At 48.2% G+C, this 20,397-nt stretch overlaps 1 protein-coding gene and 1 long non-coding RNA gene across 4 annotated transcripts; one reads left to right on the top strand and one right to left on the bottom strand.

Annotated features, from left to right (window-relative positions):
- Positions 1 to 12,367: 12,367 nt before the first annotated feature.
- On the top strand, positions 12,368 to 14,240 carry LOC120703790 (UDP-glycosyltransferase 90A2-like). Its single transcript, XM_039987962.1, has one exon. It carries the CDS (start codon positions 12,476 to 12,478, stop codon positions 13,973 to 13,975), a length of 1,500 nt encoding a protein of 499 aa, XP_039843896.1. The 5' UTR covers positions 12,368 to 12,475; the 3' UTR covers positions 13,976 to 14,240.
- A 229-nt stretch (positions 14,241 to 14,469) lies between these two features.
- Positions 14,470 to 15,750, bottom strand: LOC120705202. 3 transcript variants are annotated; one of them, XR_005687840.1, is made up of 4 exons: positions 15,562 to 15,750; positions 15,314 to 15,467; positions 14,899 to 15,115; positions 14,470 to 14,534 (listed from the first exon to the last, which is right to left on the bottom strand). It is a non-coding gene; the product is annotated as an uncharacterized LOC120705202 (long non-coding RNA). The 3 variants fall into 3 exon arrangements; XR_005687838.1 differs by having other exon boundaries at positions 15,314 to 15,750; XR_005687839.1 differs by lacking the exon at positions 14,470 to 14,534 and having other exon boundaries at positions 14,680 to 15,115; positions 15,314 to 15,750.
- Positions 15,751 to 20,397: the final 4,647 nt, after the last annotated feature.

Here is a 20,397-nt window from a genome sequence, read left to right as displayed (position 1 = left end):
CCCCGTGGCTAAACTCTTGCTCGCGAAGAATCTGTTCCGGCCGCCGCCACCTACGCCATCATCGCCACCGCTGCGGCGACCTTGTAAGGATCACCGGGGTGTCCGACCCTAGAGGGGGAGGGGGTGAATAGGGTCGCTAATCGCTTTCTATCCTAGGGCTCAATCTATTTGCATGAGATAATCCTAATACGTCCTACACTTGCTAGTTATGACTAAGATTTATCTATGCTACTCTCTACTTACCCCTAAAAGACTTGCAACCTAGCCAATCCTAATCAAACTAACTAGGAAAGTAAAGGCACGCGAGAAAGAGTAAATGCAGAAACGTAATACGGTAAGTAAAGAGGTAAGTGCAAGAGGGATGCAAACTCCCGAGTAGACACGGTCATGTAATGTGGTTCGGCACAAACGCCTACGTCCACGGGACACCGAGGCTCTTCCGATCACCGTCTTGCATTACGCCACCAAGACGATGCCGGCAAGCAAAGGCAAGTGCCCACAAGACACCGAGTCTTGTGCACAGCCACCGTCTCTCTCGGTCACCCAACCGAAATCCACTACGTAGCTTCTCCACCAAGGAGGGAGTCTCCTTTTCCCCGCACAATGTGTCGTTGCCACTCCACACCAAGTCGGAGGGTCACACGACGGATCACAAGGATTGCTTGCCGCAGCAAGACTTCTCTCAAGGGAGCTCTCGCAAGAACTAATCCCTATTACAAGCACTAAGCACTCTCACAAGTATGCTTAAGCCTATATAATGTACAATGAAGTTCTAAGGTGGTTGGAGATGATCTTTGGCTCTTGTATACTTCCTTGGTCTCCAACACTCTCAAATGAGCCGTGGGGTGGCATATATATAGCCCACACCCCCCAAACTAGCCGTTGGAAAAAGGCTGACAAAAAGCACTATCACCGGTTAAACCGATGCTCCCGTTTTTGTGATCACCGGTTTAACCGGTGAGTGCATTTTCCAACTAGCCATTATACTTCAACGGCTACCTCAATCGACCGACGTAATCAACCGATGCAGCGTCGGTTTAACCGGTGAGTGTAGTTGCTGAAAAACTAACTCTCTGGACAACTGCACCGACGTTCACTAATATCTAGCGTCGGTTCATCCGGTGTATAGATTTTGCCTCAGCTGCTGAGTTCATTGCACCGACGTATTCAACTTTCCTGGCGTCGGTTCAACCGGTGTTACCAAAACTCCCAGACGTGCTCCAAGTCAATGCACCGACGTATGTAATTTTCTTAGCGTCGATTCAACCGGTGATACTAAAATATCCCTGTCTTGATTGTTTTGACTTGGTTTCTTCACAGTCTCTTCAATCTTCGAATCCTTTGGACCGAAGAGGTTTCAGGGCACTGCCCTGAGACCCGCGAGGGGCGGCCCTTTGGGCCTAGCTACGCCTATCTTCTCTTTGTCATCACTTGAACCTAAAAGTCTGAGAATGGTCATGTTAACAATCACATTAGTCCAAGTGTTGTGTGTGTCATCAATCGCCAAAACATTATATTGAAATATGACATGAGAGGCCATTTTCGCTACAGACCTCGCAAGTCACCAGACTTCTCCCGTAGTTGTCGAGGGCGAGGCTGTGGCTGCTGCTATCAAGGGTGAGGTTGTGAGGCTACCGCTTAGGAGATCTGTGAAGCCGACACAAGTGCCCGATCCCCAAATTGCCTCCGATCCAGGCTCCTCATCTTCTTTTCCTTTGATTTGTTGGCTTCCACTTCCTTTGCCCATCGGATCATGGTGCGATTTTTGTTCCCACGATTCAATTTCGTCGTTCTGAGCCGATCTCACTTGCCTTCCATCGAACCATTGGACGCCCAGCCGTTGGCACCGCACCCGCCCGAGGACGTGGTTGTCGAGCACATCATGATGTGGGTCCCAGCCGCCGCTGCCGTCCGCTTCTGGGCAATCTATCGCGCGTGGTGACGTGCTCAACTCAGACTACTTCGTCGAGGGGTACCGCACGGCCAGAACCGCCGCCGCCACCGCCGCCGCCGCGTGCACACTAGAGGTCGTCTTCTTCGCGCCGGCACAGGTGCCGGCCGGCCGCCGTTGTGTTCGCACGCCCCGTCTGCACCACCTTATATGCCTGCAAGCTGGATCTGTCCGCTAGGAAGAACGACGAGCCGTCCGACGAGACCGCCGCTGCGCCGGCCCCCTCCACATGGCTGGCGGTTCACCACAGCTAGCCCTGGAGCATCAGGCTTGGCTTCGACCTGGCTGCGCGCGAGTACAAGGTCTTCAGGCTCTACGTCAGCTTCCAGCAGGACCTGCGTTGCGAGGTCTACGGCCTGAGGTATGGGCCGAGTATATCCATATCCATCGTATTTACCCGTCACCCAATGGGTATGGAGAATTGAAAGTGGGCAGGGTATGGAGAAGGTAATGATTGGGTAATTAACTTATGGGTGTGGGTTGGGGAAGAAACGGGCATCCCCAAAGTTTGCCTAACGACATCGCGAGTTGCCATTGAAATGGTTTGATATGATATTAGGAGCTGACTGGCTTGAAGATTATAGTCCTACTTGGATCCATTGGAAGAAAAAGATAATGTGATTTCCACACTTGGGTGGAAGGATTCAGCTAACTGGTGTAAGAAGGATTCACTTAAGCCTTGCACTGCAATCAGTCTCAATAAACTGAAAGGATTATTATGGAGGAATGGTGCCACACATTGTTCTAGTCCAATTTGTGTCTACTCTATTGGATTAGAAAGATCTTTTGCATTCATCACCTCAAGTGCAATCTATTTGTTCTATTGCTGAGGCAGTTGATACACACCCTATCGTCCAACAATTGTAGCAGAAATATGATTTTTTGTTCAAGGAACCTACTGAACTACCTCCTACAAGGGATTGTGACCATAACATTCAATTGTTACCAGGTGCTCAACCTATCAATGTCAGACCATACAGATATTCTTCTCAGAAAAAGACTGAGACCGAATTGCAAATTGCTTCTATGCTCAAGTCATGTCTCATTGCTCACAGTAACAACAGCCCATTTGCCTCTCCAGTTCTATTGGTGAAAAAAAGGATGGGTCATGGAGATTCTACATTGACTATAGGCACATAATGCAAGCTATAACTGCGAAGAATAAGCATCCTATTCTAGTGGTGGATGAATTGCTAGATGAGTTATCTTCAGACACATCCTTCATATAAGGGTATCATCAGATAAGAGTTGCAACATAGGCGAGGAGCTTAAAACAACTTTCAAAACACACAGTGGGTTGTATGAGTTTAGAGTCATGCCATTTGGGCTTACCAATACCCCTACAACATTCCAGGGGGTCATGAACAAAATATTTGCTCCACTGCTCAGGAAGCATGTGTTGGTATTTATGGATGACATGTGACACCTCAGGTGTCAGTACATTTAAATACAATCAATGTACCTTAGTTAAAGTTAAAAGAAAAATTTGGGAAAATAATTCAAGAGAAGGGTTCAAATAAAAGACCAACTATTGCATAAGAAATGAAAGGAGAAAGAAAAAGGGTGAAAAGCTACTCAAAAGTTAATGCAAAAATATGCACAAAATTTTAGTTGGCTCATGGGAGGTGTTTCAATTGACATGTGCTCAATTGAACTTCAGCCAAAATCAATTCAAAAACTGAATAAAACTAAAGTCCTTTTGTGCAAATATGCAAATGTACCAATAGTTCAAAATGTGAGTTTCAAATGAAAATTTGCATAACACAAAAGTTGTAGATCTTGAAAAGTTATGCAAAAGTGGTATTCAACACTTTTCCATTTGAGCCCTCCAAATAGGAGATAATTTTAGTTTACCGAGAGGTCCCTGGAAATTTCAGAAATCGCAAAAGAGCCCCCATCTCCATCTCTCTCTCCCGGCTGGCTCTGTTTCGCCCGCCGCCCGCCGTACGCCGCCGGTGGACTTCGTCCACCGCGCGCCCGCGGCCAAATGGACCCAGGGAGTCTCTCAGCGCCACCTGGCCCGCCCCTTGGCATCTCCTCGCGCGCACACGCGTCCCAGGCCGCTCCCCGTGCCGCCACGACACCCCCCGCCATGCGCCGCGCCGCTGCCGCTCCGCCCGCTCGCCGTCGTGCGCCCCTGACCCAAATCGACCTCCCCCAGTCGCTGCACCCCTCGCCTAGGAGCTCTATGGCCTATAAAGACCCCCAGAGCTCCACCGTCGCGCCCCTTCTCCCCCTTCTTCCTCCTCCCGCCGCTCCGCCATGGCCGCCGAGATCCAGCTCGCGCAGGCCGGCTAGCCCAGCCCCACATTGCCCCCTCCGACCACCGCAGAAGCTTCTCCACCTCCTAGTTACGCTCCACGCGCGCGGAATCGAACCCAAACCCCCTCCCGACGCCGTTCCCCTCTTGCGCCGCCGCCGGCGAGCTCGGGCTCACCGCGGACCGGCCAGCTCCGAAGAAGACCGAGCCCGACAGCTACCCCAGAAGCATCCACGAGCTCACGCGGTGCTCGTGCGCGCCTTGTTCCCCTACCCCGAGCCCTCCTTCACCTCCAGCGCCGGTGACGAGCGACCGACCCGCCATCAACGCCGACGAGCTCAAACCCGTGCACCAAACCCTCGAACGTCGACCAGGGTAGGTGTTCCTCGATCCCTTCTCTCCCACGCGCCTCCCCGTGGCAGCCCCGGTAAGCCCTGCACCGCAGAACACCACCGGCAAGATGCCACGGCGGAGAAGGCCGGCGAAGGACCCGGTTGTAATTTGTTTTTTTCGTTTAAGGGTGTTTCTGCAAGTTTTTCAGTGTATACCAGTGAACTCCTAAAATGTGAAACAAATCACAAAAAAATCGGAAAAATGCAAACTCAACTGATCTGGATTCCTTGTAACAAGATCTACAAATTTTGTAACATTCACATTTGCAGAAACTCAACCGAATTTAATCTAGGGAAAAGAATAAGAAAACCACCTTATGCATGTTCATGAAGTTCTACCCATCAAATGACCTTGATTTTTGGATATGTTGTCATTAAGGGAATTTTAAGATCACATTAAAAATATGGCATCCAACCAAAGCAGTATCATATGGGAACAATCAAGATTCTCTAATCTGTTGTTAGCTTTTTCGATTTAATTCAGGAAAATATACACATGAACTTGCTCTGAAAATTTTAATACAGGCTTGTGACAATGAATCCCTGCTAATATCTAAATTTCAAATTTATTAGAGTTCATGTGCTATATACCATGATTTATGCTGGTTTAATCAACTTAATTCCTCATATATAGTTCTTATGCTCAGAAAAATCTATATTTATTTCTGGAGTCTCTTTTTAGCTATGTGTTCCTGTCTAAAAATTTTTAGCTGCAGTTACTGAGTTTTGCTTTGTTGAATAATCATGCTTAGCATCTTAGGGCTAGATTTACTATTTTTGTTCTGAGTAATCTACAATGTTTCTGATCATTATTTTTGGGTAAGATCTTGTCTAGAGTATGCTCTACCTGTAATAAAAAGTTCATAAGCAATACTGGTTAAATGCACCTTGAGAAATTTATGCAAACTCATGCTAAGTTCACTGAATAACTAATTTATCATAGTGATTTAAATCTTGAAAAATTTTCTGGAGTATGTTTAACTCATGGCTAGTCTCTGGTAAAAATTTGAGAGCCATATCCCTAGTAAAACTCTCTGTAGAATTAATCTTAGTTACAAGCTTGCTGTTTTTGTTCTTTTTATTACCTCAGTTACATAAGTGAATAAAATCTGGAAAAAGTTCAGTGCTGAGTAGATGCTATGAAGTTGCTCTCGTAAAATGTGTAGCACCAGAACCCATATTAAACGTTCTGTACAAAAAGATGAAGTAACTAGAGTGATCTACTTGCATGAATAGTTATAGTTTTTGCTTTATGGTTAAATGCCCAAATCTATACCATAAGTACTTATTTTGAATCTGGGTTACTTTGGTGTTTCCTCACTAGCTCATTAGTGAATTTGGGTTGTTACGAAATAATGAAAGCATGCTATGTGTTGAAATTGAAAAAAATGAAAACTAAAACCCCCCACTCATTCATGAATAAACGTAGTTATGTTTACTACTCTATAAACGATTGCCCATGCAATGAAATGTGAAATCATCACTAAATTAACTTTCGTTGGACTACAACTTTATCGTGAAGGAAAGAAATTGTATCCATGAATAACTCATAATCTTGCATTGCATATAGAAACGGTTAACCTCGCGGACGGAGACTACGAACTGGTGCCCGCGGACTCTCACGCGGAGCAGGAGGCCTCTTTGAACTGTACTAACTTGTCTCAAGACCTGGGCCAAGCCCCAGAGGCTTTTCTGCCTGACAGTGCCCAAGAAGGCAAGCCCCGGAGCATAACCCCACTATTTTTCCGAATTATCATTCTGCTATCTAGTTATTAATGTATGGTAATAGTTGGTTTTCTGCATTTAAGTTCTCTAGGCGTTGATCGAAAACCCTAGATGCATGATCCATAGGAACCTATGTTTGATACCGGATCTTTTTATCGACTAGTTGCCATGCTAAATAGGTACGGTAGAAGTCGAGTGGTTTCCTGCCTCTCGCAAGCAAATAGGAATTGTACTGACTTTAATTCCTGTTGAAATGTAAGGACAACGGGCGGGGTTGTGTAGTTGTGATACCCCGCTGGTGTAGTCAGAAATGGCTAAGGTCGCGGTGTGTGGCTCATCTCGTTAAGCGTTTGAAAGTACTAGCCACATACCGAGAAATATGGTAATCGGTAAGCTGAAGTACCTGATTGGACCGGCGAGTGGAACGATCTCGCACCCTCCTGGTAGAAGTAGGGTTTATTTTTATGTCGGGACGTACGGGTGCAGAGTGGTCGGACTCTGTAGTCGGGGAGGGTGTTCCGGATCCACGGACTGGAAAGAAAGGGGAAAAGTAGCGTGGGCGGGAGCGAAGTCGATCCCCATGCGTGTGGTCTAGGTTCCCCTGGCCAGGTTGAAACTCGATTCGGAATCGTCCGCCTCTCACGGCATGAGATTGCTTAATGATTTCGGTCACATAGAGTAACAAGTGGAACATGATGATGGTAATACTGCTGGTTGATTAAATGATTGCTCTACCATGTTTGAGTAGAGTTAGTTGCAAATTTAGAATGGTTAATCCCACTAGAATCTGGCTAAGTAAAACCTGAAAGTAAGGATCAACACTTAGCGGCATTTTTTTGGCAAACAAACCCTACCAACCAAAAAGCCTTGCATGTCTAGTTATCGGACTATGTTATATCCGGAGACGAGTCAGTCTTGCTGAGTATTAGTATACTCAGCCTTGCTTGTGGCACTGTTTTTTAGGTACTAACTTTGAAGATCTGTTTGCAAGTCTTACTTGGCCTTGTACCTTGCCTCCGGGTTGGTCTGTTGAGTGGGATGGCCCTTCAGCTGGTGCTAATCGCCCTCCCGCTGAGTGACGCATTCGTACGGGCTTTATCGATGCGTCACTATATCTCGCTAGTTATCTTTTACTGCTTCCGCTGAACATGAGACTTGAATAATTGAGTAGTTGGAACTCCGTGGTACTTTGCTGCTCTGAACTTGGTTTGTAATAAATTTTCTTTCCGCTGCAATCACTCTGAGATGTATGAAATGGTTTGTGTTGTAATCTCTGGGCTCACCTTCGTGTGAGTGTTGTCTGCTGATCCTGGAATAGTGTGGCTTTTATCGAGGCTTCACTCGAGGAACTACCGGTGAGTGCCAAATTGGGTCAGAGTTGCTTAGCAACAAAGATCAGTGCACCCGGGCCCAGTAGTTTTGGGTGGTTCCGCCACAATAGTGGTCTACAATCCTTCCTTAGAGGATCACTTGTTACACCTGGAGGAAGTTTTGAAAATTATCCAGGAGCATATTAGTTTTGTATTTAGCTCTCTAAATGTGTTTTTGCTCAACCCAAATTAGAATAACTTGGGCAGATCATATCTGCTGATGAAGTTGCTACCAAGCCAACTAAAATTCAAGTAACGTCCCATTGGCCAACACTGAGAAACATAAAGGATCTCAGAGGATTCTTGGGCTTCACTTGCTATTATAGAAGGTTCATCAGACATTACAGTATGATTTGTAAACCATTAGCAAACATATTGAAGAAGGGAGTTCCTTTTATTTGGACATAGAAGGGAGTTCGCTGGGCTCATCTACGATGGCTTTGTTAGCTCCTAGTCTCAGGGGCTGGGCACTAATAACTACTCGACGTGGCTTATACAGCTCGCCTAGCTCGTAAGCTCAGATCTGGACACCGCAAAACTACTCGAAAGATGACTCATGTGAAGACCGAAGGCGGAAAGGATTTTACAAATTAAAATTCTATAACACTTGCTATGTTTTTTGGATCTTTTTTCCAAATTTGGGATTTAGATTCAAGGCTCGGGGGCTGCAGGATGCATGTCATCAGCAATTTATTTTTTAAATCAATTTAAAAGATAAAGGAAATAAGATTCAAACTCAAGATGGACCCTCAACCTAATTCTTCGATTCAACCAAGGCTCGGGGGCTACTCCATATGGAGTGCGATTTTCATCGCACATCATACATGAAGATTATTTTTGAAGACTTGAAATCTACTCGGGCAAGAGCACCACACAGTCTTGAAGCAGCTAGAAAAGTACTCAGGAGATATATTTCAAGATGAAGAACTCGAACATGACTCCAGAATTACTCGTAAGCCTGCAGTATTTGGCTACGAAACGCTCGGAGGCTTGTCAGAGATAGATCTCTGGGTACCCACAAGGAAGCTATCCGTAAAGAAGGAAGTAGTCGGTCTCCAAAATAGGATTCATTTGTAATTCTACTAGGACTCCTACCTTGTAACGAACTAGTATCCCACCCCGGAGAATATGTCCGTCTTTTAATGTAGATCATTATGATTAAATGGTCAGATTCTTTTCATTGCTCTCCGATTAAAGTAACAGTTTCTTCACAGGCCACAATTAGTATGGAATATAGATAAATAAAGGCATAGATATATGCTATGTAGATAGAGACAGAGATATATAAATATAGATAAAGATAGATACTCTCAGCTCGCCCTAGGCAAAAATAACCGAGGACTGAATCGAAAAAACCGAGAACCAGAGCCGAACCGAACCAAAATCGAGAATTTCGGTTCCTGGTTCTTAGGAACCGAAGTACTCTGAAAGCGATCGGGTGCTCTAACCTAAGAGGGGGAGGGGGTGAATTAGGCACTATTAAAACCTTAACCTATGGCTCCAACTAGTTTGCACAAAACTTAAACTAGATCAAGCTATCTAGATGTGCAACTACGGTTCACCTTAGTGTGAAACCTTCATCCCAAAAGAGTTTTACAACCTATAGCCAATCCTAGCAAGATACTACACTAAGAAAGTAAAGGCACACAAGTTGCAATATGAAATGCAGAAGCTTAAAGGGAGGGATGAGAGAAAGCGAACTCTCGACACGAGGATTTATCCCGTGGTTCGGTTTGCACAAAGGTGCCCCTACGTCCACGTTGTTGAAGCACTCACTAAGAGTATCGCTTTCCGGCAATCAAGTCTCTTCCGTGAACACAATCACGGTCACCTTGATCCCGATCTTCACTAAGGGAGATTGCCCACGAAGGAGTGGTCTCCGTCCCCCGCACAAAGTCGTCGACGCCGCTCCACACCAAGCCGGAGGGTTGTTGACTTGCCGGCGAGCCACCAAAGCTCCAAGGATGGCCGGCGCACCAAGATACAAGGATGGTTCACTCTAGAACCACAGCAGAAGGATCTAAACCTTGCTTGATCACTCACTTAAGAGCTAACCTTGCACTAACACTCACAATGCTTGTGCTAAGGACTAAGGATTTTATCTTTATGCTCTTGGATGGCTTGGAGATGTTCTTGTGTGTGTGTGGGATGTTCAGGAACTCCAGCTAGCTCGAAATAGCCGGGGTGAGGCGTATATATAGGCTACCAACTCAAGAGAGCCGTTACTAGCCATTGGCCAGTTTTCTGCGTAGGCATCGGAACTTCCGATGCATAGGACATCGGCTCTTCTAGTCACTCTGCGCTTTGAAGTAGCCGTTGGCCTCTCTGACACTGCTGCAGCAACTTCAGGGACCATCGGATGAACCGATGCTATAGCGTCAGAACTTCCGGTGACATTTGATCTTCATATAGCCGTTACACCTTGCTGACGTCATTGCACCAATGCATTGCTCCGATGGCCATCGGTTCATCCGGTGCTGAAGGCTTGGCTGCTGCACGCTTGACATCGTCTCTGGAACATGGTACATCGATTGCACCGATGTCTCTGAATGGACCGTCGGTTCAACCGGTGCTACACTCTTTCTTCAGTTGATCTTCCCTTAATCTCCAGAGGCGCTCAGACTTGCACCGATGACAGGGCGTCGGATCTTCCGACAACCATCGGATGCACCGATGCTCATGCATCGGTTAAACCGGTGCCTCTGTTTTCTGCCGAACTCGTCCAATGCATCGCAGCGATCAATTGGATCCTTGTCATCTCTGGATTTCCACTATGCTTTGACATCTCTACGGCGGATTGGACTTGTCATCTTGATGGTGGATTGGACTTGGCGTCTCGACGATAGATTACACATTGCGTCTTGACAATGAATTAGACATGTTGACTCATATCCATGGGACCTAAAAACTCCTACAAGTGTGATCTCACAAACTTGTTAGTCACATTGATTATGTTGTCACTCAATCACCAAAATCACAAACAATGGACTAAATGGGGCCATGTTCCTTACATACTCGGTTTGCTTTCGGTTCTTTAGTCGGTTAACCGAGGAACCGGACTCTTCATACATTTAGCCCAATAGCCCATGATTCCTGTTAGTGTTAGCTGGCCCAAGGCCCAAACAAAACCCTAACAGCCTAACACCTACTCCCCCACCCGGCCAAGCGGCCACCCCTGACACCCAGCTCCAGTCGTCACCCTCCTCTGGCCCTCTCCGCTCCGGCTCTCCCTCTCCCCGGCTCCCGCGACCCCCGCTGCCGCCCGCCGCCCAGGTCCCAGCTGGCGAGCCGCCCGGCGCCGCCAGCGCCCGGTCCCGCCCTGCCGCCCAGGTCCCTGTCGGCGCGATGGCCAACCGCCCGGCGCCGCCAGCGCCCAGTCCCGCCCTGCCGCCCGCCCATAGACCACACCGCCAGCGCCACAGCCACAGGCCGGCGCCACACGGCGGACGCCTAGATCCACAGCCAGGTCACCTGCTCTGCACGCCCACGATGGCGCACGGCGCACCCACCGGCCGCTGCGTCCGCTCGAGCTCGCCGGTCACCGTCGCTAGGGCTGGGCATCCCGCCGACCCGAGTCCCCGACCACGACCACCGCCACCGCCATCCGAGACGCCAGGCGCCACCGCGCCCCCAAACTGCTGGACCCGCACGACCGCACCCCGCCATGCCGCCTCCCGGCGCCGTCGCCGCCCAGCGCGGCGGCACCCGCCTTTGACCGGCGAGCAGCGGTCCAGCGCATGCTAGCCGCCTAGCTCCCGGTCTCGGCCTCGGCCACGCCCACTCAACCAGCGCTCGCCGTCCCCGACGCCGGCGCCCACGAGGCCACGACGGCTATATCAATTTCGGTTCTCTTGGTTAGAACCGGAACTAAACCGAAGGATCCGAAATCGAAATTGATCGGTTCCTACCATTGAAAAGAACCGAACGGTTCCTAAATCCTGGGAACCGAATTTCTAGAAGAACCGAGAAACCGAACCGAGCGGTTCGATTAGAACCGAACGCCCAGGGCCACTCTCAGCGGAAAGAAGAATCAATGCTGCAAAGGACGGGCCCCCTTCTCTAACCCGTGGAATATATACTTCTTAGGGGACCAGTTTATCAGATTAAATGTTCATGAATTTATTCCCCTCCATTGACCACCTTCTAACCACATACTCGTATTTGGTATTAATGGCAAAAAGATGAATAGTAAATCTAAAGATATTCTAGTAGGAGGACAAATAAAGCATAAAGAGATTCTAGTAGGAGGACAAATAAAGCAAGAGCGCCTAGTTGCCAAGAGCATTAACTAATTATCACTACATGCACCGAAATGACACCCTAGCCTACCATGGACTCGCAGTTCTTAATCGTTCTTTGATGCCGGGACGCTGCCATCCGTCAATAGCGCTTAGCCGGTCGCAAATTCTCCTTGTACGGTTGAGCAAAGCACTCAAATATTTTCATATTGAAATGCTAGAATTCAGCTGAAAGTGGCCACATATATATATCTGTTTAGTTCCTAAAAAAATTCCTACAGTACCCATCACATTGTATATTTGGACACATGCATGGAACATTAAATATAGTTGAAAATAACCAACTACACACTCTAACTGATTAGTACGAGATGAATCTTTTAAACCTAATTAATTAATGATTGAATATTATTTGTGAAGTAACAACAAAATGTACTACAATACCAAAGCTCAAATTTGTTCACCAGCTAAACACACTCCAGTATAAATCACCCCAGCGATACTTCAACTCTGCAGCACCCAACCGCAGCAACAACGCCATGGCGCCCACGACCGCCACCAATGGTGCCACCGCAGCGCACCACCATGCTGCCAACGGCACGCCGGAGGCCGGCCGCGACCACGTCGTCATCTTCCCCTTCATGGCGAAAAGCCACGCGCTCCCGCTACTCCAATTCGCCGCGGCCCTCTCGGCGCACCACAGGGACCTCCGCGTCACCCTGCTCACCACCCCGGCCAACCGCGCGTTCGCCGCCGCCCGCCTGCCCCCGTCGGTGCGCCTCGTCGAGCTCCCGTTCCCGTCGCTGCCGCCGCTGCCGGCGGGTGTCGAGTGCACCGACGCGCTCCCCTGCCCGTCCCTGTACCCGGCGTTCCTGCGCGCCACGGCGCTCCTGCGGGACGCCTTCGCGGGGTTCCTCGCGTCGCTCCCGTCCCCGCCGCTCGCGCTCGTCTCCGACTTCTTCCTCGGGTTCACGCGCGCCGCCGCGGCCGACGCCGGCGTCCGCCGCGTCGTGTTCCACGGCATGTCCTGCTTCTCCATGGCCATCTGCAAGGCGCTCATCATGAACCCGACGGCGGCCAGCGTGGGACCCGCCGGCGCCCCGTTCCACGTGCCCGGCATGCCGGAACACGTGGTGGTCACGCCGGACGAGGTCCCCGACCCTGTGGTCAAGTTGGCCGACCAAGAGGATCCCGTGACGCGGTTCCTCATCGATGACGTCGGCTTGTCGGACGTACTCAGCTGGGGCGTCCTGGTCAACAGCGTCGCCGCGCTGGACGAGGACTACGTGGCGCCGCTCGAGTCATTCTACCAGCCCGGCGCTCGCGCCTGGCTCGTGGGCCCGCTACTCCTCGCTGCCGGCGACACGTCGGAGCTCGAGGTGGAGGAGGAAGACCCCGACGGCTGTCTTGCCTGGCTCGACGAGATGGCGGCGCAGCCGGGGTCGGTGGCCTACGTGTCATTCGGCACGCAAGTCCACATCACCGACGCGCAGCTCGACGAGATAGCGCACGGGCTGGCGCAGTCCGGCCACCGCTTCCTCTGGGTCGTCCGGTCCGAAACGTGGTCGCCGCCGGTGGACGTGGCGCCCGACTGCCGGATCGTCCGTGGGTGGGTCCCGCAGAGGAGCATCCTGGCCCACGAGGCAGTGGGAGGGTTCGTGAGCCACTGCGGGTGGAACTCGGCGATGGAGAGCCTCGCCGCCGGGAAGCCCGTCCTGGCGTGGCCGATGATCGCCGAGCAGCACCTGAACGCGAGGCACGTCGCGGACGTCGTCGGCGCCGGCGTCAGGATCCGCACCAAGGCCGGCGGCATGGCGGCGACCGGCATCGTCGGGAGGGCGGAGGTCGAGGAGAAGGTGAGGCAGCTGATGGACGCCGACGGCGAGGCCGGGAAGAAGATGCGGGCGAGGGCTGCGTGGGCGCAACAGACGGTGAGGTCAGCGGTGAGCGACGGCGGAGCGTCACGTGTCGCGTTGCGGAAGCTCGTGGACGAGCTTCAGAGGACCTACGGTGACATCGTCAGTGAGGGGAAAATGTAGCTAGCTGCTTGGTCATTTGAAGTGACAGACGTCATGTCAAATAAAATGCACTTGTTTTGTTAAATGTTCTGTGTTCTATCGATCCTATCCTCCTCGAGGCACCCTCTGTTCTTCTTGAATTTGATGATCCTGCAGATGTCCTGTGGATAATGCAGAGATTTTGAAAGTCAGAGAGGATTGAAGGCTTGAAGCCAAAAGATTGAGAGTTTTAGTCTGTGTACGTCAGTGTGTCCCTTGAATTTGAATATGATGTCTCCTTGCGGTCCGGCTCGAGTTCTTCAAATTATTCAGTTTGCATGGTTCCCAGGTCACCAGAGCACCAGAGGTACGTGATGAACTTGCTCGGATTTTTGGGAAGGAATGGTAAATCAAGGGGAATTTGGAATTTGGGGAGCACAGCAAAGGGTTCACGAGTAATAGAGAGAGTTGGGGATAGTTGATAGTTCACGAGCTCGGTTCCTCGATAGCAATTCCAGTTCAGGCGGTCTCCTTAAGTACAAGCCGCACTCGGCTGACACCCGTTACTATCCAGGCGCAAAAGATATCGATCCGGCCGTACCTGCAAAACAAACCCGGCAGATTCGGTGATATTGCACGGTGACATTCCCCGTGACATTGAGTCACTGACGTGTGGAAGCCACGTCTTTTGGGCCCACGTGGGTCCCATATGTCAGTGACTCAATGTCACGGGAAATGTCACCGAATCTCAATCCGCAGAATTCAGCATGCATCTCAAACAAATCCAGCACACACGTAGTTTACTGTTTCCCGGGCATCGACATGTCGAGATCACGGCCACAAACTGAACATCACCCATCCCCTCTCGTCTCCCTAATGGCCCAAGCACGTCAATGATAGGGTGAACTGACCTCCACTATATCCTACGCAGGACAAGTGTTGCCATGAGCTCATTGTGTGCTAACCTCACAGGGACGCAGGCCAAAGCAGCCATTAGTTTTCTGTCCATGGATCGCCCAGTGGATGCTGCTTTTGATAGCTCCACCACCTTTGGCTCCCTCCCTAGGCCCCTCCACCCAGCGCGAGCGCGTGTGTGGCGGGACCAAATCATGCAAAACGGGTGGTGGTTTCGGCTCCGCCTGCATGTGTTGCCATCGGCATCCGCTGTCGTCACCGGATCACCTGCGAAATTCCATGTTTCTTATCACCTTATGCTTTTGGGATAATCGGCTGGCTCGTCGGCCTGCAGGCATCTACATCATGGCTGAGATTAGAGCACTCCAAGAGAGCCGGGGTTTCACGTTATCGGTATTAAGCCCGGGTTTTTCTACCATCTAATCAAACAATTAAGGTCTGATGTAAAAAGTTCTGAAGACTTACATTACTTATCAACTAACTTTTCTAGAAAAGAATTGCCTGGCCATCATCTTGTGGTGGTCTCAATCATCATACGACGAGGATTATAATCTTCAGACTGTTGATGGTCAAGATGATGGACATGTTGTGATTTTGCACATCATGCTCAATATGAATCCTGCCAACAAAAAAAAAGCATTCCAAAAAATTGTTTTTCTGCATGATTGCGAAGTTTCAGACAAGTGAATAAACTGGCATAGTGCCATACTCACATATGAATATACGAAGACAAGCATCAATATCACAGAGGTTAACTGAATTTTTACTTCTTCCAAGCATGAAGGAGGGTCCAAAGGGTTCCTGATATGCATGCACATATCTGAGAAAACGACTTAAGTCGTGCACTTGATGAACATGGAAAAAGGAAGTTATCATCACAAGCATGATGACTGATCAGTCCTAAACTTAGGGTGTGTTTAGATGCCCGAAAACCTCCCCAAAATCCAAATTTTCTATCACATCTCCATCACATCGAAACATTAAATATAGCAAGTGACACATGCATGGAGTACTAAATGTAGGTAAATAAAAAAACTAACTGCATAGTTTTAATGTACGTTGCGAGATGAATCTTTTGAACCTAGTTAGGTCATGGTAGGACAATATTTACCACAAACAAACAAAAAAATGCTATAGTATCCGATGTGACTTTTTCTCCCACTTTTCCAGGGATCTAAACACAGCCTTAGTACATCCTGCCACGTCCAGAGAAGCGAGGAAGATGAGATCTTGGTGCCAGTCAGAGACTACAGCAAGTGACAGACAGATAAAATAAGGACAAACAATAAACACTAAAACAAAACAATGGAAGCAGGATGAGAAAATCAGATAACCAATTGGGATCTCCATTAGTGGAATAGAGCACTGTTCACTGTTCAAAGTAAGCCTTCAAAAGCAGGATAGATGCCAATATAACAAGTTGGTGAGAGGCCGTCCCCGCCACAAAGTGGACAGCAACACAGGTTGCAGGTTGGTGGTAACACCCAGGTATTAATCCTCGGTAATTAAGTCAATTAAAGTGATTAGTTTTAAACTCACACGGTAAAGCACAAACCAAAACATTTCCTGTCAGCCGGGCCCGGACCGGTCTGACCGGTAAGGGCGACCGGTCTGACCGGTCTAACCCGAGTTGGTGGTTTTTGGGGCCCCACGTCATTTAAACCTCACTCTCTCTCTCTCTCCCAACCGCTCTCTCCCCTCACCAGAGCCGGCTCAAGCCCGAGCTCTCTCTCCCTCTCCTCTCATTTCTTCCCCCAAACCCTAGGACCCAAATCCATTCATCCTCCATTGATCCAAGGCCCAAGGGAGCTTCATTTGGGTGGAGAATCATCCTTCCCGCGTGCTCCATCCCGGGGTGCCTTGGTTTCAAGCTCTTGAGGCAAGGACCCAAGGTAATAGCTTGTGGTTTGAATTGATCTCTTGCTCTAGGGGGATTTAGGTAGTTTCCTTGGTCATGAACCTTTGCTTGCACCTTAGGCTAGAGCCTATATGGAATTTGTGCGGTGGAGTCAAGTTCTTGTGGAAAAAAAAGACTCATTCAAGGTAATTTAGGAGTTTGGATCGATCTTTTGTTCTAGAAGGTTTTTAGGTGGTTTTCTCTGGCCAAAAGCATCCACATGAACCCCTGAACTAGATCCTAGGAGGTGTTTGCAGTTGACGGACGATTTTTTGCCACACCCAGGATTCTAGGTTCTGGTCTGGGTAGGACCGGTCGGATGGACCGGTCTGACCGGTAGCTTGCTGCGAGAGTAGGACCGGTCTGACCGGTGTTAGAGACCGGTCTGACCGGTATAGCTGGGCTGAGCAGGGGTAAATAGGTGGTTGTTGATACAATTAGTTGGAAATTTAATTGGGTATCGATTACTTGTAATTTTTATAAATCATGCATGCATTCTCATGTCATATGCATATGCACACGTGTAGCAGCCGCGGCAGAGGAGGTCGTATACGAGGTGGTTGCGGAGCCACAGGAGCCGCAGGGGCAAGCCCCGCCGGAGGAGGTTCGCGGGGAGTCGGCCCAACGCCCGGCTAACCCCAGTGTGGTGCAGCAGACGCAAGGCAAGCCCCGATGCATGTCCTATTATTTTTAAATTATGATTCACTATGAATAGGTTTTATCTATTACTTGTGCATTACGTAATAGGAATTGATTGGAACCCTAGCTGCATGATCCCTAGGTTTCCTTGAGTTTTTACTAGTATGTCTAGGTCGATAGCGATGCCAGGCTAAATAAGTCCGGTAGAAGTTGGGTGACCTTGTGCCACTCGCGAGACACAGGAAACTTTAGAAGCCGAGTAATTGCCGGTTACTCGCGAGATACATTATTATCTTTATGCTTCAGTGTTTGAGAAATGGATTGAAATGGTTATGAAGATGTGAGACCGGGCGGGGATTATGGTATTAGGTTTGGCAGCAGGACAGGGTTCCTGGGTGTCCTAGCCCCGTCCGTGTCGGTTAAGGACCGGTCGTTGTGGCAGTGCTGATCGGGGATTGAATTGTACTAACCGCATGCCGGGAGTAGGAGGTAGTCGAAACCGGTAAGCCTAGTATTGCCTCGCTTCGAAAGTACAGAACTGCATCACCACCCCGTAAGGCGAGTCGAGTAGTCGCGGAGAAACGGGATGCACATGTTTACTTTTGGTGGTCTCACGTTGAGCTCGGCTGACTATATGAAGGTGGGGTGGTTCTGTAGTTCGAGGCGGGGAGGGGAATGGTTGGCATGTATAGTCCGACGGGGCAAATACGTGTCGTGTTGGTTAGGTCCACCTTGCAAGGTTAAATCGAATCGATTCGCCGTGTCTTGTGGATATGAGGGCCTTGATCTCGTTGTCACCTTGTAGCGAATGAGATAGGATATTAGAGATATAAAAATGGATACTACCCTGAATCTTTAATTGGATGCTCCAACATGCATGTGTAGACAGGCAAACATTAGTAAGAGTCTATCTACATAAAATATGCGGATAAAATATTGAAAGTAAGGATACACCTCTAGATGTTATTTCTGCAAAATAACCACCAGCCAAATGCCGTGCATGTCTAGATATGTGGGCTAAGTTATACCCACTGGTCAGGTAAGCCTTGCTGAGTATTAGAATACTCAGGGTTTGTTGCCACCCTTATTATTACAGGACACCCGGACGTCGATTTCTTCCCCTGTTGTGTCAAGTTCATCCGCCGGGACGCAGAGGGGTGGCAGGTCGAGGAGCGGGACCCTTAGGTTAGGGCGCTGTCGGGTTGTGCACTTGTGGGCTGAGTGTGCAGCCTTTCTGTTTTGCGTAGACCGGTCTGACCGGTCCGTGGGACCGGTCTGACCGGTGGAGTCGGCAGCATGGAGCCGACCGGTCCGACCGGTTAGGTGAACCGGTCCGACCGGTCGAGTAGGATTAGAACTGATGGGAGCTAAAGTATTTGTAGGATCTTTTATTTTCGAACTTCAGTCACATCTATTGTAAAGTTTTGTAAATTATCTATGTAATTGAACTCGGTTTGTAAAACTTATTGTTTCGTTTTTCTTTGAGTTTATATTTTTAAAGTTTCATGCCGTGCTTGTACCATCTGCGCCCACCTTCGTGTGGGACTACCGGTGTTGTTTCGATCGGGCTGTGGGTTGAGAAAGGATCGCCAAATTAAGCCGTTAAGCTAATGCGTCCGATGTGTTCAAATGACAGCTATTACGCTAAATTAATGTTTTAATTTGGCGGTTCCTGGCCTCCACATCAAAGCTTCTTCCATGACTTTTTCCCCCTCGATCCTGGTCAGTCGCATGACCCTCTCCCAGGAAATGGTATTAACTTTGTGCTGAGGGGACCTTTCAAAATCAGAACAACTAATTCCACAGCAATGAAGAAGTTAGATCTTGAGGATAAAAAACTGCTCAGGGCCCTACTGTCTAGAAACCTATCACTTCAAATCTTTCTTCTCGATGCATGCATAAATGATATACAAAATATAGTGATGAGTGATAGAATGATGGTCAGGTGCTAAAAAAGATCTATCATTCACCACACTCACTTATCAATCAACCAGGATGTCAGAAATATAACAAAGATGGAAAATGTTGTATTATCAATCATGCTCATTTCTGATGATGCAACACGGGACCTAGAAAAGGAAGCACGTTTCGAAAAACAAATAATGAAACTCTGAAATAGACATGTCTTTTTTCAAATAGACTGCATAGCAGAGATGAGGTAGAGTCTTCACGAGCTTGGTTCCTCGATAGCAATTCCAATTCAGGCGGTATACTTAAGTACAGGCCGCACTCGGCTGACACCCGTTACATGGGCTAACAGACGGGCCGACTCTATACTGTAGTCAGTCATAACATTGTCACCCCCCACCCGCAGTGTGCCAAAATACCGATGCCCGGTTTTGGCTATCCACACCACACCGCGCCGAGCCTTTTTTTCATTTTTATATTAAAAAAACAAAATTTCAAAAAAATATATGCCGAATAGGAAAATTTTCAAAAATGGGTGTCTTCGCCCCCATAATGGACGACAAGGGGCTTTCGCCCATCCAGTTGTCGACAGGACCTAAATGTAAAAAAATGAACTTATAAAATCGATATAAAATCGTAGAAAAATTGGAAAAATACAAACTCAACTGTTCTGGATTCTATGAAATAATATCCACAACTTTGGTTACATAAAGTTTTTCATTTGATCAATGTATCTAAATCAAGAAAAATAGTTCTTGTACCTAGAAAAATATGAAATAATTCATTTGGTCTAGTTGTGCTTATCTAAAATTTACCAAACTTTTTTATAGCACTTAGGAAATAAAATAATGGTACTGTAAAAGTTATGGCTTCTAATACTTAGTATAGCAGCATGGATAAATAACTCATTTAAACTAGACATATTGCAAGATCTAATTTAAAAACTTATTCTAGAAATATTTTCTGGGCCTACCAATTTTGTACAAGCCTATGTTCACCATATGCAACACTCTGGCCAAAGATGACATGCATCCAAAGCATGGATCTTGAGATTTAAGTAAAAGTGCATTAAACTAGTATTTAAAATAGAGCAAGATAAATTGAT

This window comes from Panicum virgatum, chromosome 4K (genome assembly GCF_016808335.1).
Source record: "Panicum virgatum strain AP13 chromosome 4K, P.virgatum_v5, whole genome shotgun sequence".
Taxonomy (NCBI): domain Eukaryota; kingdom Viridiplantae; phylum Streptophyta; class Magnoliopsida; order Poales; family Poaceae; genus Panicum; species Panicum virgatum.
The sequence above is the reverse complement of the archived record's forward strand: the minus strand, read 5'-3'. Positions and strand labels throughout refer to the sequence as shown.